The sequence below is a fragment of the Lepidochelys kempii genome, chromosome 4, assembly GCF_965140265.1.
Source record: "Lepidochelys kempii isolate rLepKem1 chromosome 4, rLepKem1.hap2, whole genome shotgun sequence".
Lineage (NCBI taxonomy): Eukaryota > Metazoa > Chordata > Testudines > Cheloniidae > Lepidochelys > Lepidochelys kempii.
The window spans coordinates 114,245,078-114,264,069 of record NC_133259.1 but is presented as its reverse complement, the minus strand read 5'-3'; the positions used below and the strand labels follow the sequence as shown (position 1 = coordinate 114,264,069).

At 45.8% G+C, this 18,992-nt stretch overlaps 1 protein-coding gene across 4 annotated transcripts in view; it reads right to left on the bottom strand.

Moving 5' to 3' along the window:
- SLC2A9 (solute carrier family 2 member 9) overlaps window positions 1-18,992 on the bottom strand; it is a 207,451-nt gene that overhangs the window by 152,955 nt on the left and 35,504 nt on the right. For 3 of the 4 annotated variants that reach the window (XM_073342503.1, XM_073342504.1, XM_073342506.1), the window contains one exon: window positions 6,887-6,985. The exons of the other annotated variant lie outside the window; for it this stretch is intronic. In XM_073342503.1, coding sequence (XP_073198604.1) covers window positions 6,887-6,985 — 99 coding nt within the window. The remainder of the gene's footprint in view (window positions 1-6,886; window positions 6,986-18,992) is intronic. 4 annotated transcript variants of the gene reach the window in all.

The window sequence follows — 18,992 nt, the reverse complement described above, 5'->3', positions numbered from 1 at the left end:
AATTCGACCTTATTCCGTAGTGTAGACATACCCTTAGAAATGCTTGACATAAGTAAGTGACCAGTGAATGACCCTATACCACAAGCCAATCAGAAATGACCCCTTCCAGCTCCATACCAGTAGAATGCAACCAGGAAGTGATTTCAAGTGAACTTTATGAAAATTGAGCATCATAAGGGTGAAACAAGTATTGTAGGGGCGAAATGCGCAGTCAATTGAAAAGCATCGTAAGTGGCGTCCGACGTAAGTCGGGCATCCTAAGTCCAAGGACTCCCTGTAATATAGCATTACTAAATTAACTTTAAATAAAACAATAGGCTACAAACAGAAGGGACGAGAGTTCTCTCATATAGAAGGTAAATGATCTAGCTCTTAATTTTACAGCCTTCCAGATCTTACAGTGATGGGTGCCAGAGTAGATATTCCAAGTTATCATCTTGAACTACATCTACAGCAGTTCTAACTTTCATGGTACAAGATGATACAGACTAACACAGCTGCTACTCTGAAACCGATGATACTATCAAATCTGGTTTATTGCAGGAAGAAAACAAACAACGTGTAGTAATAAAGGGCAGAGATTTTTCACTTCCACGACTGAGGTCAAAGTGCACTGCTATACTGGTGTCCCAGAGACCTCACCCAAAAGCGCAATCTGTGCACTGAATGAAAAGAAGTCCAGAAGAACACGGGTCTTTGATTTACACCCAGCCAAACTGTTCATCTCAAACTTTCCCAATTGTTTTTGGAGAGAGTTCTGTTACAGCCACATATAGGGCTGCGCATGTGTGCAAGGGACAAAGAGGGTCCAAGGAGACCCCTTATTCTCCTGTGTGGATTACCCACATAGTCATACCTTGTGCAGGACGAAGAACAGCTGTTGTTAGGCTGCTACTCCTCTCCTATGAAGGTGAGTGGGCAAGGGTGGGGAATGGGCTGAGCTCCAGTTTCAGTGCACCAGCCAATACAGCTGAGTTAGCATGGCGGAGGAAACAAGCTGCACCAGCAAAAGGACGAGTGCATTTTATTTCCCCCTTGCAGCAAGGTGGAAACAAGTTGACGCATTTCCAGTGGGATTACTTCCATTGCTGCTTGTTAGCATGAGTTAAGACTTGCAGTCAGGCCCTGGTGGAGAGGGGTTCCTCCTGTCTGAGGAGACAGTACGTCCCTAAACACCGATATAAAATTGTATTTGTATATTCTCCTTGACGGTTGTCCTGGGAAGACCTGATAGCCAGTTGTTTTGAATCAGCTTTGGATTCACTTCCGGCATATGGTTCCATAAGAACGACCATACTGGCCGCGGGGGGGGGGGGGGGGGAGATGGATCAGACCATCTAGCCCAGTATCCTGTCTTCTGACAGTGGCCAATGCCAGGTGCCCCAAAGGGAATGAACAGAACAGGTGATCACCAAGTGATCCATCCCCTGTCGCCCATTCCCAGCTTGTCAAACAGAGGCTAGGGACACAATTCCTGTCCATCCTGGCTAATAGCCATTGATGGACCTATCCTCCATAAACTTACCTAGTTCTTTTTTTAACCCTGTTATAGCCTTGGCCTTCACAACATCCTCTGGCAAGGGGTTCCACAGGTCGACTGTGCATTGTGTGAAAAAAAAAATCCTTCTGTTTGTTTTAAACTTGCTGACTATTAATTTCATTTGGTGACTCCTAGTTCTTCTGTTATGAGAAGACTTATGATTTGTATAGATCCAATTTCCTAAGTATCCACTTTTTATCAACAGCTATATTGTCCAGGTTTTTATTACCTGCTACCTCCCTTTATAGTACCTCCTTTCTTCAGTTTTATCTGAATGAGAGGCCTGATCTTGTGTAGTGCTGGGCACCTCTTGCGAGATGCTGGACATCAATGAGACTTGCATTGAAATGAACAGGAGCTGAGGGTGCTCCGCACATCACAGAAGGGCTCAGCAGTATATAGAGTCAAGCTGCAAACAATCAAAACAGTTCAGTCGCTCACCCAAGTTTACTGACTCAGCACCTCAATTTGTTAGCTTGCCAAGTGTATGTACAGCACTTGTAAGATATACAGCGCTATAAAAGGTGCTAATTATTAACATCTAATTCATTCAGGGCCCTCTACTCACACTTAGTAGCACCTTACCCCACAGGGAGTCCCAGTTAGAGCTGACTGAAACTCAGAAACTTGATATTCAGAACAATTTTCATTTTGGAAACACAGACGCATGGGGTGTGACCCATGAAGGGCCGTAGGCGTTGCAATGCCGAGTGTCACAGCACCTAACTTTTAAGATGTCTACAAAATCCAGGAACACTATGATCCACAAAGCCAAGTTATGCACCTATGTTCCCTGTGTAATGAATGAAGAGAGACAGGAATCTAAGAACACAATGCACAGAAGCCAGCATGCTAGGTGGCTGGGAGACGCCTAAGCTAGCTAATAGGAGATGCCAATGTCAGAGGTGTATGCTAAGCCCCATCCCTCTCTCAGAGACGGGCACTGAAGTCCAGGTTGCAGGGAGGCCATCCAGTTCTGCTGGAGATCCAAAAATGGTTACCCGATACCTGGAGTCAGGTAGCTTAGGCCTCTAAGGAGTTTCTTGCTGGAATGAGTTGAGCGCCTGCCTCACTCCACACAAAGGAGCTGGAGGTGGTGCTGGTGCCTAACTTATGACTTTTAGCCCTGTGGTTAGAGCAATCACCTGGGATATGAGAGACCAGGGTTCAATTCCCCCATCTCTGACAAAGGGGGAGAAAGATTTTGAATAGGAGCCTTCCACCCTTCAGAGAGTGTGTTAACCCCTAAACTATGGAATATTCTCCCTCAATCTCTTCTACTGAAGCTGTTGCACTGTAGATAACTAATGAAAGAGTGATTGGAGCAGAGGAGTGGATCCTGAGTCTCCTGACTCACAGGTGGGTTCCCTAACCACTGGACTACAGTCATTCCGATTCTCTCGTGCTCTCTGGTCCAACAGCTCTTTAAGTATTTATCCACAGTGGAACACCTTCAACAGGAGAGACTGAAGGAGCTGCACAACTGCATATCCCATAAGCCAGTGGTTAGAACACTCTCTTGAGAGGTGTGGGAGACCCCTATTCAAATTGTCTTCCCCTCTACTAGGGATGGGGGAATTCAATCTAGGGCTCCCATATCTTCACTGGGCTAAAGGTTATAAGGAGGACATCACCTCCTATGGCTGGATTTTGAATGGGACCCAATCCGGTAGGTGTGCTAAGAGGACAACTACCATACTGGGCCCTGCACATAGTTTGTGAATCACTCTGGGCTTTAGGCAGGAAATAGGCATCCAGACGCCTAGAGGAAGGCAGCAATGTGCATGCCCAGAGGCAGTAACGTAAATGCTGGGGGAACTTTTAACCAGAAAAAAAAAAATTACGTGCCAAATGAGTTTAGACACCTACACAGTTCAGTGGGAGTTTTGTGGATCACAATGGAACCAAAGGGACTTAGGTGCCTCCCTAAGTACTTTTGTGGATCCCACCCATGGTGTTTCCTAAACTAATTATGCTCTCCAGACCCCAGTGGCGGCTGGACAGGGAATCAGCTGGCTCAGAGATCTGGAAGCCTTGTTATCTCCAACCCAGGGTAATCTGCATAGTAAGGCTGCCCTGGAGACCCTGGAAGCTGCAGTGTAAGATTCTGTTTTCATTGGAAAATTTGCAACCACTTCTGGTTCCAAAGGGCCTGCTCACAGAGAATCATGACCCATGCTACACATCCATGCAGGAGAATATTGGGGCAGAAGATATCTACTTCCCTTGGGCAGGGTGGAGACCAGTTTCTGCATGGCTGCTAGTCCCCCTTCCATGCATACAGGTAAAAAGTGAACAATAGGGGCAGGGCATGAGCAAAGTCTTGACTCTACCTGTGATGCTATATGGAATTTGAGGGGGCACTTTAGGATATTATGAATACCAACGTTGTAAAATTGCAATGAGTTATGCCAGATATGCCGCCTAAGGTATCTGCAAAAATGTTATAATTTGCCTGGTATAATAATCTCGTTTATGTGTTTGTATCATCTTTGTATTGTAAGTTATATGTATGGTGTGTCTATATGTGCTGTGCATTTGAATGACACCCCCAGATAGATTGGCTTTAGCACTGCCTACCCTGACATCAGCTATACAATTGATCCATTCAGAAGGCAAGGGATACACCCTATGACTCAGCAAGGCATGCAGGGGCATGCCTATGGACAGAATGGTCTAAGGCTTCCAGGCCATGTGCTGGGCAACTTGTGTTTGGAACAAAGGAAATCAAGCTGCCTCGTAAAAGACTATAAGAGGAAGCTGCATCTTCTCCATTGCGTCTTTATTCCTGCTTCTTACCTCTAGACTAACCTTTCTACAAACGAAGCTCTGAACAAAAGACTGAATGACCCTTCCAAACTGTGGATGTGCTCAAGCCAGCAAATTCACCAGTACTGCTAGGAACCTGATGGACTTTGAATCTTTGTATGCATGTGACTGTTTTACCATTTAACATCTCTCTTCTTGTTCTTTCTTTTTTCTTTATAATAAACCTTTAGTTTTAGGCACTAAAGAATTGGCTGGCAGCATGATATTTTGGGTAAGATCCAAATCTGTACTAACCTGGTAATGTGGCTGACCCTTTGGGGTCAGAAGAACATTTTTATATATGTGAAGTTTTTTAAATAACTTCCCACTGTACTGGACCTAGGTGCTGACTGGGAGCCAGAGAAATGAAATGCAATAGAGGGGGCTGTGTGATTTATTTTTTGCTTCTTGTTAACTAGTGTGGGGGATGAGAAGTACAGTTTGTGACTGGTTGGGGACTTTAACAGTTAAGTGTTACCCAGTCAATCTTGGGAATATCTGCTCTCCCTTTTGCAGCCTGCCTTGACCTTGGCATTTCCAGTAAGGACTGTCCTAGACACACCAGGACACACTACCCCCTTTCCCAAAGCACTGGCCTGTGCAGCTAAGCTGGCATGGGCAGGAAAGTGATCTGTGCTTTCCTCCCCAGCATGAGAGGGAAACCAGAAGACAGGTTGTGGTTCAGCTCCTGGGGCAACATACCTACATATTGACACCTTTACTCAGGGCTTGTGGTAAAAACCTCTGTGTAGTCCATAATGAGGTACAACAATGTGAATAAGAATGGTACAATCTTGTTCTAAATAAGCAGCACTGGCAGCATCTGCTTTTGAACCGTGTAATAGATTGCGTTGGGGAGCAGCATACAAAGTGAGGAGGTCAAAGCTGCATAATAAATACAACTCCACTATGATTAATTGTCATGTTACAAGCCTCAGGTGCAGTTATCAAACAGCTGCCTCTCTCTCTCTCACACACACACACACACACTCACTCACTCACTTCTACTCCTGCAAAAACAATTTCTAACTATTAGGCACCCTGTTTTGTGCCTCAGCTGAGAATTGGGCCTTCTAAGCTCAGGATGACCCCTTAGACTATTTTAGGGCAATATTTGTTCAGAGGGGAAAAAGTATCACCATCACTAGTACTTGCGGCACCTCAGTTTCCCAAGTTGCTTCCTTGCTGTAGCTCATGGAAGCTTATGCTCTAATAAATGTATTAGTCTCCAAGGTACCACGAGTCCTCCTGTTCTTTCTGCGGATACAGACCAACACGGCTGCTACTCTGAAACCTGTCTATGTACTGAACTTTCCCGAAGTTGTTCATTTTATGAGATCCACCAAGATCACAAGCTGAAGTGAGTGATACACAGGAAATGCCATAATGGATCAAACATGTAGCTCATAACTAATCAGACACGATCTATCTAGTCTTCTTTCTGACAGGGGCCTGTACTTGCTGCTTCAGAGGAAGTTCCTAGAAATTTACGGAAAAAACTTTCCCACAATCCAAGTATCTTCCTAACCTTATGGATTAATGATTTGCTTGTGCTGTGAAGCATGAGGATTTATATTCTTTAAGTTTATTACCCTATTCAGTAACAGAGAACATTCTCATTATTCATGAAATATCATATCTGCTGAATCTGAATAAGCTCTTGGGGGTAAAAACCAAGCCGCACTGAATTAAGTGGAAAAACTTCCATTAATTTCAGTAAAACCAGGAACCACTGGTGTCAACAATCTCTTCCGGCAATGAATTCCACTGGTTAATTATAAATTATACAAAAGGTCTTTAAAATTTTTCACTTTCAATTTCATTGACTATTCCCTTATTCTTATTTTGTGATAGAAAAAAAAAGAGCACAGACCAATTAATGATAAGTGTACTTTGAACAAAGCATTTAAACCTTAATTTGTAATAATATTCAGAATAAAATTCCAAAAATATACTATAGATCATTTCATAATATTCCATTCATTTAATATATTCCATCAGCAGAACTTGCAATCATAGTTGATAAATGGCCAACATAGCAGTTTCACTACATGGACCATAAACAAGGTACCAGTATGAAATGCAATAGAATGGCCCCAGTAGAAGGAAGAGCAAGAGCAAACTCTATTATCCAACTGTGAGAACAGAATGCTCTACAATTCTTAAAAACAGAACAATGTGATCAAAAGTTGGTATATAGTCAATAGCTGTATATACTTAGTACTTAAAAGTCTGCTTCTGGAATTATTTTACCACACAGAACAAACTCATATGAAATGAAATTACTCATTTCAAAAGGAACACTTAGTTTTCATGACAAACATTAGAACTACACTGTGACTTCATGGGAGAAAGAAACAAACAAAAGATTACAAAAATTTAGTTATAGGGAACAAAAGTATTTCATAAGTTATTATATCTCTTTTCTCTCCCACTATACAAAAAGTCTTACAAACAAGTATTTCAAATAGTTTGTGTAATTTTTGGACAACATCACCCTCTACTGGAATTAGATTTTAAAAGCTTTCAGTCACTTACCACTGTGGGTGCATTCACTACGGAGAGATTGTAACCATAAAGAAATGAAGACCCAAAAGCTCCAGCTAAAGAGGCAATAATAAGCCTGCCAGACCAGTCCTGAAAAGAAAATAATTTAGGAATCATCAGTTTACTTTTTAAGATACAGCTATAATTATTAATAACAGTGTCTTGCAGACGATCAAGTACATCCTCAAGACAAAGGGTAACAGCTTGGAAACATATTCTCACTTGTAATTCAACTGAAATGAATGTTGATATGAAGTTGTCAAACTTGTACATATATTTTAAAATGAGATTAATGCAAAAGTCTTGCAATGTGCACATTTTTACTGCACCTGTTATTTTACTATAAAAGATGTAAAAAATTAAAAGCTGCATTCAACAGAAACCTCAATCCCCTTGGGTGCTGACTGCAGAAATGCAGATTGGCTACAGAACCTAATGCAGGTCCAGAAGAGAGTTTTATTCTTGAGCACAGAAGAAGTATGGCCTAGTCCAGAGGTGGGCAAACTATGGCCTGCGGGCCGCATCTGGCCCTCCAGACATTTTAATCCGACCCTCGAGCTCCCACCAGGGAGTGGCGTCCAGAGCTTGCCCCACTCTGCGTGGCTCCTGGAAGCAGCAGCATGACCCTCCAAGTTCTACATGTAGGGGCAGCCAGGGGGTTCCGCACTCTGCCCCCGCATCTCCCACTGGCCGGGAACCATGGCCAATGGGAGCTGCAGGGGCAGTGCCTGCAGACAGGGCAGCGAGCAGAGCCGCCTGGCCGTGCCTCCACATAGGAGCCAGAAGGGGACACGCCGCTGCTTCTGGGAGCTGCTTGAGGTAAGTGCCTCCCAGAGCCTGCACCCTGGACCCCCTCCTGCTCCCCAATGCCCTGCCCCAGCCCTGATCCCCCTCCGGCAATCTGAACCCCTTGGTCCAAGCCTGGTGTACCCTCCTGCGCCCCCTAACCCCTCATCCCCAGTCCCACCCCAGAGCCCTCACCCCCGCACCACAACCCCTGCCACAGCCCAGAGCCCCCTCCCACACCCTGAGCTCCTCATTTTTGGCCCCACCCCAGAGCCCGAACCCCCAGCCAGAGCCCATACCCCAATCCCCAATTCTGTGAGCATTCATGGCCCGCCATACAATTTCCATACCCAGATGTGGCCCTCGGGCCAAAAAGTTAGCCCATCCCTGTTCTAGATTATAGGTAAGGTCCTATTTCATTCACAATATTGTGGATTCTGCAATATAAAGGCTTCAAGAGCCATTTTGTTTTAAATTAGCTTACTTTGCACAGTCCACAATTGTGCATACATTTTGAGGTTTGCAACACACACTTTTTTCCCCCATTAGTACATGAAATGATCTTGAAGAGTTTTGTGCAGGCCACAACCAGGGTGGGGTGAGCGGGGGAGCCACCCAGGGCACAAAACCAGTGAGGAAAGGGGGAAATGGGATGGAGAAATGATGGTGGGGGGGAAACGATGGGGGGGGGGTAGAGTCCTGCATCAGGCATGGTATCACCACCCTTACTTCTGTGCTGCTGCTGGCAATGGTGCTGCCTTCAGAGCAGGGTGCCCAGCCAGCGATTGCCGCTCTCTGGCCTCTCAGCCCTGAAGGCAGTGCAGACGTCTGCAGCAACACAGAAGCAAGGGTAGCAATACTATACCCCCTACCAGGTTTTTTGTCATTTCACCCCCCCACCACCCCGGTTTTCCACCCTGGGCAACTACCCCACTCACCCCTCCCTGGTTACGGCCCTATAGTTGCATCAAATTGTCTGGTTATCAAAAAGTTCGCAGGCATAACATAATAGTTGAGTGTTTATATCATCCTAGCAAATTTTTCTTAAACAAATAGGTCTACTGTGACTTTTCCAAATTACTGCTATTAATAAAGATCCATTAATACTTTTCCGCAATTCAGCTACAATTATTTGAAGATCATCCTGCAATTCAGATAGAGTCTTCATTATAGGTCATATTTGTATTGTATCCAAGATCAGCCCAGCAGTTACGCTGAGACAGCCCAGGAACAGGAAACCTTCTGCTAGGGCTCCATAATTTCTAGTTTTTTTTTATTTTGAAGATCTGAGACAAATTTTCTCATAGTTATTTGCTACAAACAGTTGCTGTTAGCTGGACAGGTTTTTTTCCTACCGTGTCGCTGCCAGTAATTGCCAACTGGTGCCTCTCCTTTAAGTTTGTCTTTGCATTCACCACTTGTGTTGGCAATTTGCCATTTCATATTTGCCATCTCAACACCCGCACAGAGGGTAAGATCATTCTGCAGCTGGAGTTTTTGCCAGACTTAACAGTCTTGCATCCCAGTGAATATTTTGTATCAAGTGCATTCATCTTTCACTATTCTCATAATCACAAGTCAAGATCGACACCACAAAAATGTCGGTTTCTCTCAGTTTCTGATTATGCCTGTGAAAGCTGTCCCTTTTATGGACAGTGATAGGTTTGGGATTTAAATGTTCCTCCTATTTCCCCAACATTATCCACTTTGTTCTCTGTGTCAAAGCTGACTAGAATGGAAGGTGTCCTCAGCATGGGTACCAGAGCACAGTCAGAGAAGCGACCTGTACCTCCTGTGAATCAAAGCTCTACAGAATTGCTCATGGAAATTCCTGGCCCGCTGGAAGAGTCACTTTGGGACGCTGATCCTAGATGACAGCTCATCTTTATTGGCCCTTGAATTTGTGGCATGCAGATATCCCATAAATTTGTCCGAAGCGGTTACAGTAATTGAAAGTCAAAGGTTTTAGTCTTCTAAATGCTTAAATCCTTTTGAAAATGGGATTTAGGAAATAAATCAGACTGGGCTTAAACAGATGAGTCTGCATCTGGAATGCAGATACAGGGTAAAAAAAGTTCCTAAGGACAATTATCATAGTCTCTATTCCTCTCAGGAATGGATGGGCCTGTTAAAATGGAGCCACTTTAGAAATAATCTACTGGCTCCAGAGCATTTCCGGGGGATAATTAGGGACTTTATAGCTGCCTCATCCTGGGAATCATTGCTGCAACTGGTTAGTGGATCAGCATACAGTGTCCGTCGTCTACTGAAGTTGACAGAGAGGCTCTTAAGCATCCTTTCCCTTTGCACTGTTAGTAAACCATGCCTGACCATAATAAACTGTGGGAGATTAATGTGTCGAGGCAAAGGCTGCACCATGAGGGGACAATGTCTGCTGAGGTCAGTCACCTCCTGTATTTGAAGTCAGGGAGAGCTCACAAACATGCTATGTTGGAGGGCCTAGAGTTTATAACTTCTTCTGTGCACTATGGTAAATTTCAGAGAATTACACAGCTTGTTAACCATTCTTCTCCCATTCAAGGCAGTGAGAATTATGTGCAGGAAGTCGTGGGTGGGAAATGTATTCCATTGCGTTTACCGCTTACTACAAGATGGTTTGTTACGATCAGCCAATTTTCCAGAAGGAAACAACGAAACAAAAATGTGTCATTCAGTTTTGATTAGAAGGGGCAATTTTAGAAATGCAGGCTCTTTACACCTATCAATAGAAGCGTCCAAGTACTTGATACTTGCCACCCTTCATACCAGTGTTATTGCACCACTAGAATTGCTTCAAATATTGAGTTAAAGGCAGGCTAGAAGGTAAATAGCAAAAAAGCAATTAAAAGAACAGATCCAGCTGGGCATTCCCAAATCATGGTCACGGACAGGCACTCTAGGCATTCCAAAACTCAGTGAAAGAATGAGGTTTGCAGCAAGAGACTAGATACATATGCCTACTGGGTTAAAGAAGACCCAGAGTACAAGTGTCATAAATATAAAAGGAAGGGTAACCACCTTTCTGTCCACAGTGCTATAAAATCCCTCCTGGCCAGAGGCAAAACCCTTTCACCCTGTAAAGGGTTAAGAAGCTAAGATAACCTCGCTGGCACCTGACCAAAATGACCAATGAGGAGACAAGATATTTTCAAAGCTGGAGTGGGGGGAACAAAGGGTCTGTCTGTCTGTGTGATGCTTTTGCCTGGAACAGATCAGGAATGCAGCTCAGAACTCCTGCAAAAAGTTAGTAAGTAACCTAGCTAGAAATGCGTTAGATTTCTTTTGTTTAATGGCTGGTAAAATAAGTTGTGCTGAATGGAATGTATATTCCTGTTTTTGTGTCTTTTTGTAACTTAAGGTTTTGCCTAGAGGGATTCTCTATGTTTTTAATCTGATTACCCTGTAAGGTATTTATCATCCTGATTTTACAGAGGTGATGCGTTTACTTTTTCTTTAATTAAAATTCTTCTTTTAAGAACCTGATTGTTTTTTCATTGTTCTTAAGATCTAAGGGTCTGTGTTCACCTGTACAAACTGGTGAGGATTTTTATCAAGCCTTCCCCAGGAAAGGGGGTGTAGGGCTTGGGGGGATATTTTGGGGGAAGACGTCTCCAAGTGGTCTCTTTCCCTGTTCTTTGTTTAACATGATTGGTGGTGGCAGCATAGGGTTCAAGGACAAGGCAAAGTTTGTACCTTGAGGAAGTTTTTAACCTAAGCTGGTAAGAATAAGCTTAGAGGGTCTTTCATGCAGGTCCCCACATCTGTACCCTAGAGTTCAGAGTGGGGAAGGAACCTTGACAACAAGTCTAAGAAATGCTGCCAATTAGGAATAGCCCTCTACCTCATCCTTTTATAATGGTAATGGTCACTCCTGCACAGGGTTTATGTGTCACTTTGCCCTGGTCTACACTAGGAGTTGAGGTCGAATTTAGCAGCGTTAAATCGATTTAACCCTGCACCCATCCACACAACGAAGCCCTTTTTCTCTTTTTTTCTTTTTTTTTACTTAAAGGGCTCTTAAAATAGATTTCCTTACTCCACCCCTGACAAGGGGATTAGCGCTGAAATCGGCCTTGCCGGGTCGAATTTGGGGTACTGTGGATGCAATTAGATGATATTGGCCTCCGGGAGCTATCCCAGAGTGCTCCATTGTGACCACTCTGGACAGCGCTCTCAACTCAGATGCACTGGCCAGGTAGACAGGAAAAGGCCCGCGAACTTTTGAATTTCAATTTCCTGTTTGGCCAGCGTGGCAAGCTGCAGGTGAGTGCAGAACTCATCAGCAGAGGTGACCATGATAGAGTCACAGAATCGCAAAAGAGCTCCAGCATGGACCGAACGGGAGGTACAGGATCTGATCGCTGTATGGAGAGAGGAATCTGTGCTATCAGAACTTCGTTCCAGTTTTCAAAATGCCAAAACATTTGTCAAAATCTCCCAGGGCATGAAGGACAGAGGCCATAACAGGGACCCGAAGCAGTGCCACATGAAAACTTAAGGCGCTGAGGCAAGCCAACCAGAAAACTAGAGACGCAAACGGCCACTCCGGGTCAGAGCCCAAAACATACCGCTTCTATGATGAGCTGCATGCCATTTTAGGGGGTTCAGCCACCACTACCCCAACCATGTTGTTTGACTCCTTCAGTGGAGATGGAGGCAACATGGAAGCAGGTTTTGGAAACGAGGAAGATGATGATGATGAGGTTGTAGATAGCTCACAGCAAGCAAGCGGAGAAACCGGTTTTCCCAACAGCCAGGAACTGTTTCTCACCCTGGACCTGGAGCCAGTACCTCCCGAACCCACCCAAGGCTGCCTCCTGGACCTGCCAAGCGGAGAAGGGACCTCTGGTGAGTGTACCTTTTAAAATAATATACATGGTTTAAAAGCAAGCATGTTTAATGATTAATTTGCCCTGGCATTCGCAGCTCTCCTGGATGTACTCCCAAAGCCTTTGCAAAAGGGGAGGGCAGCCTTATTCCGTCCACCATTGTAGGACACTTTACCACACCAGGCCACTAGCACGTACTCGGGAATCACTGTAGAACGAAGCATTGCAGTGTATGTTTGCTGGCATTCAAACAACATTGGTTCTTTATCTCTCTGTGTTATCCTCAAGAGAGTGATATCATTCATGGTCACGTGGTTGAAATAGGGTGCTTTTCTTAAGGGGACATTCAGAGGTGCCCGTTCCTGCTGGGCTGTTTGCCTGTGGCTGAACAGAAACATTCCCCGCTGTTAGCCACGGGGAGGGGAGAGGGGCTAGCCACACGGTGGGGGGAGGCAAAACGCGACCTTGGAATGAAAGCACATGTGCTATGTATGTAACGTTAACAGCAAGATTTACCATGAAAGAGTGTACCCATTGTTCTATAAAATGTGTCTTTTTAACTACCACTCTCCCTTTTCTTTTTCCTCCACCAGCTGCATGTGTTTCAAGGATCACAAGATCTTCTCCTTCTCAGAGGCTAGAGAAGATTAGAAGGCGAAAAAAAACACACTCACGATGAAATGTTCGCTGAGCTCATGCTGTCCTCCCACACTGACAGAGCACAGACGAATGCGTGGAGGCAGACAATGTCAGAGTGCAGGAAAGCACAAAATGACCAGGAGGAGAGGTGGTGGGCTGAAGAGAGGGCTGAAGCTGAAAGGTGGCGGCAGCGTGATGAGAGGAGGCAGGATTCAATGCTGAGGCTGCTGGAGAATCAAACTAATATGCTCCAGCGTATGGTTGAGCTGCAGCAAAGGCAGCTGGAGCACAGACCACCGCTACAGCCCCTATGGTAACCAACCGCCCTCCCCCCCAAGTTCCATAGCCTCCTCACCCAGACACCCAAGAACACGGTAGGGGGACCTCCGGCCACCCAGCCACTCCACCCCAGAGGATTGCCCAAGCAACAGAAGGCTGGCATTCAATAAGTTTTAAAGTGCTGTGTGGCCTTGTCCTTCCCACGTCCGCCACCCCTCCCGGTGCTTCTCTCCTCCACCACCCCTCCCGGGCTACCTTGGCAGTTATCCCCCTACTTGTGTGATGAATTAATAAAGAATGCACGAACGTGAAGCAACAACGATTTATTGCCTCAAGCGGTGATCAAAGGAACGAGGGGAGGGTGGATAGCTTACAGGGAAGGAGAGTGAACCAAGGGGCGGGAGAGTTTCATCAAGAAGAAACAAACAGAACTTTCACACTGTAGCTTTGCCAGCCATGAAAATGGTTTTCAAAGCTTCTCTGATGCACACCGCACCCTCCTGTGCTCTTCTAACTGCCCTGGTGTCTGGCTGCGTGTAACCAGCGGCCAGGCAATTTGCCTCAACCTCCCACCTCACCATAAACATCTCCCCCCTTACTCGCCAGCTTGGTGCTCCGGTGTCAAGATAGGGAATGGGTTCCGTCTATGGCCCCACCACAGTTAGGGAATCCCATTGCAGCAAAGTCATCCACTATGACCTGCACATTTCCCAGGGTCACTACCCTTGATATCAGCAGCTCAGTAATAGTGTTGGCTACTTGCATCACAGCAGCCCCCACAGCAGATTTGCCCACTCCAAACTGATTCCCGACTCACCGGTAGCTGTCTGGCATTGCAAGCTTCCACAGGACTATTGCCACTCGCTTCTCAACTGTGAGTGCTGCGCTCATCTTGGTGTTCATGCACTTCAGGGCAGGGGAAAGCAAGTCACAAAGTTCCATGAAAGTGCCCTTATGCATCCGAAAGTTTAGCGGCCACTGGGAATCGTCCCAGACCTGCAACACTATGAGGTCCCACCAGTCTGTGCTTGTTTCCCAGGCCCAAAATCGGCATTCCACTGCATGAACCTGCCCTATTAGCACCATGATGCCCACACTGCTAGGGCCTGCGATTTGAGAGAAGTCTGTGTCCATGTCCTCATCACTCTCGTCACCGTGCTGACATAGCCTACTTGCCCGATTTCACTTTGCCAGGTTCTGGTGCTGCATATACTGCTGGATAATGCGTGTGGTGTTTAATGTGCTCCTAATTGCCGAAGTGATCTGAGCAGGCTCCATGCTTGCCGTGTTATGGCGTCTGCACAGAAAAAAGGAACGGAACGATTGTCTGCTGTTGCTCTGACGGGGGGGGGGGGGCGACATGGCTTACAGGGTTGGCTTACAGGGAATTAAAATCAACAACGGCGGTGACTTTACATCAAGGAGAAACAAAAACAACGGTCACACAGAATGGCCCCCTCAAGGATTGAACTCAAAACCCTGGGTTTTGCAGGCCAATGCTCAACCCACTCAACTATCCCTCCTTCTGGTATTTCAGGCAGGACTGAATGTCCATTAAAGTTTTCAAGATGCCCCTGACAGACCTCACCAAAACAATTGTCGGCCGTTGATTTCACGGAGGGAGGAGCAAATGAATAAAAAACAAATCTGGTGTATTTCTTGTTTTGATCCACTCCACCTATCTTTTACATCTTTTGCTGGCAGCAGAAGGTGCAGTAGGACTGCTAGCCATCCTCATCTCCTGCCTGTCCGGCAGAAGATGGTGCAATAGGACTACTAGCCATCCTCATCTCCTGCCTGCTCACCATAAGATGGTACAATAGGACTGCCTGCAGGACTGAAGAGAATGACCTGGTCGAGTCACTCTTAATTTAGTCCCTGCGCCCATGTCTGCCCAGGCGCTCTGGACCGACCTTACCGAGGCAGCCAGGAGCACCTCAGACACGATGATGATAGTTTTCAGGCCTATTGCACCATCTGCTGCCACAAGGCAATGGGTTGTTGCTGCTGTGTAGCAATGCAGTATCGCATTACTGCAGGCACCCAGGAGAGATACGGTGACAGTGAGCTGAGCGGGCTCCATGCTTGCTGTGGTATGGCGTCTGCACAGGTAACTCAGGAAAAAAGGCGTGAAATGATTGTCTGCTGTTGCTTTCACAGAGGGAGGGAGGGAGAGAGGGCCGGCCGGCCTGATGACATGTACCCAGAACTACCCGCGACAATGTTTTTTGCCCCATCAGGCATTGGGATCTCAACCTAGAATTCCAGTGGGTGGCGGAGACTGTGGGAACTGTGGGATAGCTACAGTTCAACACTCCGGAAGTCAATGCTAGCCTTGGTACTGTGGAAGCACTCCGCCGAGTTAATGCGCTTAGAGCATTTTGTGTGGGGACACACACAATCCACTATATAAAAACGATTTCTAAAAAACCAACTTCTATAAATTCAACCTAATTTCATAGTGTAGACATACCCTTTGTGTGCCATGCAACCTCTCTTCTAACCACTATAGGAAGTTCCCCAACACTCAAAATTGCTTGCTCCAGGGTTTTAAAGCAGCATGCTTCACTTTTGTTTGTGACCTGCCTCTCTGCTCCCACTAGTGCAGATTTACTCAAATTTCAGGAAAGCAAGACACAGAAGAAAGCAGAATTAAGTAAGAGCTTTATCAGACAAATGCTTTTGAGAAAAATATTAATTCTAATGGGATCCTAAGCACTTCAAAAGTTCTTTTCCTTATTCCTTACAAACACACTTGGATGATCACTGGGAAAGTAAACTACCACTCCTCACACACTCCTTTGCTTTACACTTTATGCCATCAGTTTCCTTGTATCAGTCAGAGGTCACCATTCAAGGCACAGTTCTGCCTGTACCACACTGATGACACTCCTTTAGGTGACGTTTTAAAAGTGAGTTCAGAACAAAGATCTCTGAACAATCCAGGGGGAGCCTCTCAAAATTCAGGTAACCAAATGTCCCCATTAACACCAAAACTCGCAACAGCATGGCCTACGAGTCATACTGTCCCCTACATATCTTAACATTTTTTTTTACTCACAGCATGTCTCTCTTGTCCAGAAATTAACAGAAGATTTATCCACTAATGAGTGCAACTCTTAAATTCAGTCTTTTATTTTGAATTGCAACATTTGCAGCCCTGTTGTTTAAAGCCTAATTCAAACTTTTAGTTATACAGAGTTACAGTCCATTTCTAAGACTACAATTAAACAGGTTTCAGAGTAACAGCCGTGTTAGTCTGTATTCGCAAAAAGAAAAGGAGTACTTGTGGCACCTTAGAGACTAACCAATTTATTTGAGCATGAGCTTTCGTGAAAAGCTCACGAAAGCTCATACTCAAATAAATTGGTTAGTCTCTAAGGTGCCACAAGTACTCCTTTTCTTTTTACAATTAAACAGCAAGCTGTAAAATGTAATATTTTACCAGTACGTGGGTGACTTAAAGAGATACTGTCTAGATTTTCAAAAGTGACTAATATAGGTTCCTGGATTTTTGAGACACCTGAAAGGGGCCCAATTTTAAGGAAGTGCTGAGCACCTACTCTCTGAAAGCTTTTCAGGTATCTCAAGATGGGACACTCAAGCCAAGACACCCAAAAATCAAGTCACTTTTTCAAATCTTGACCCATATTTCTTTGCACAAGCTGGCATATTTACATCTTGACTCCTCAGTTTAGTTTGCTCTTTCGGAATCTGGGACAGGAATGAAGTCCAAATCCCCCATTTCTGGTCCTTTTCTTGCTCAGATGGGCTTGTCAATGAGACAAGTGATTTTAGGAAGAAATAAAATGCAGGTCATCTAGTCCAGCCTCTTGTGCTGAGAAAGGATATAGTTCACTTAGACCAGAGGAGGCCAACCTGTAGCTCCGGAGCCACATGCAGCTCTTCCGAAGTTAATATGTGGCTCCTTGTATAGGCACTGACTCTGGGGCTGGAGCGACAGGTGCCAACTCTCCAATGTGCCGGGGGTGCTCACTGCTCAACCCCTGCCTCTGCCACAGGCTCTGCCCCCACTCCACCCCCTCCCCTAAGCCTACAGTGCCCTCGCTCCTTCCCCCTCCCACCCCCCCAGCCTCCTGCACACCACGAAACAGCTGATCAGGAGGTGCGGGGAGGGAGGGGGAGGTGCTGATCAGCGGGGCTGCCAGTGGGTAGGAGGCACTGGGAGCAGGGTGGGGGAAGGTGATGGGGGGGCTGCTGACGTATCACTGTGGCTCTTTGGTAATGTACATTAGTAAATTCTGGCTCCTTCTCAGGCTCAGGCTGGCCACCCCTGACTTAGACCATCCCTGACAGATGACTGTCCAACCTGTTCTTAGAAACCTCCAACTACTAGGGGCATGTCTACACTTGCGAGTTAGAGAGCATTAAAGCAGCCCCAGGAGCCCTAGCTCACTATCCGTCCACACTGGCAAGGCACGTAGAGCGCTCTGACTCCACGGCTAGAGAGCTCCTGGTACTCCACCTCGACGAGAAGATTAACAGTTGCTGCGCATTAGTTGAAATGCCCGGGCATCAGTGTAAACGAGGAGTTGCATTTACTGCCCTCTAATCAACCTCCGGAAATATCCCATAATCCCCTTAAGTCAAGTGGCCACTCTTCTCATTGTTTTGAACTCGCTGTAGGAATGCAGATATGCCCTTTGAAAGCTCTGTTTCTGACAGCTGGCTGCTTATCTGCTCCGAGACAAAGCAACCATTACTGTAGAATGCTGTGTACGAGAGGCGGGAGGAGGAGGAGGGGTCTGCTGCTGTCTGAACTTACAAGACAGCAAGCTGACATGCTCTTAGCCCCCCAAAAACCCACTCTCTCTCCCCCCACATACACATAACAAATGACCTGTCACACTCCACCCCACCCCACCATTTGAAAAGCACGTTGCAGCCACTTACATGCTGGGATAGCTACCACCATGCACTGCTCTCTGTGGCCATTGCAAGAGCTACTAATGTGGCCACGCCAGCGTGCTTGCAGCTGTCAGTGTGGACAGCTTACAGCACTTTCCCTACTGTGCTGCGAAGGCTGATTTAACTCAACGCGCTCTACATCTGCAAGTGTGGCCCTGCCTTAGGATTCCACAACCTCCCTTCGAAGCCTATTCCAAAGTTGCTGAAGTAGCAGTCTTTGTCTTGCACCTGTAAAGGTCATTCTCCTTATCTTCAGTAATGGTGACAACAGTTCACTCCCTTCCCCCACGTACCTCTGTGTGGTACTCTGCTAATGGCAGTATTTTTAGCTGTGTAGTTTCACAGCTGTGTATCAGACAGCGTCTCTCTACTAAAACAACAGCACCACAACTTTCCTAAAAGAGAAAGAAGGTGGGTTTTTTGCTCCACTCTCCCAGTTACCTGTGCCAGGTACCGTGCATCCCTACTCACTTGTTCCACCAAGATGGAACAAAAAAAAAAAATCCCTTTTTGTCCCTCCCCGTTTATTTTTGTCTTTCTTTCAGACACAAGAGACTTGGTTCCAGTTGCCCTCTGGTCATGGTACAATTTGCACGGTGTTGGCGGATAAAGTCCATGACAATCCTACGCCATGT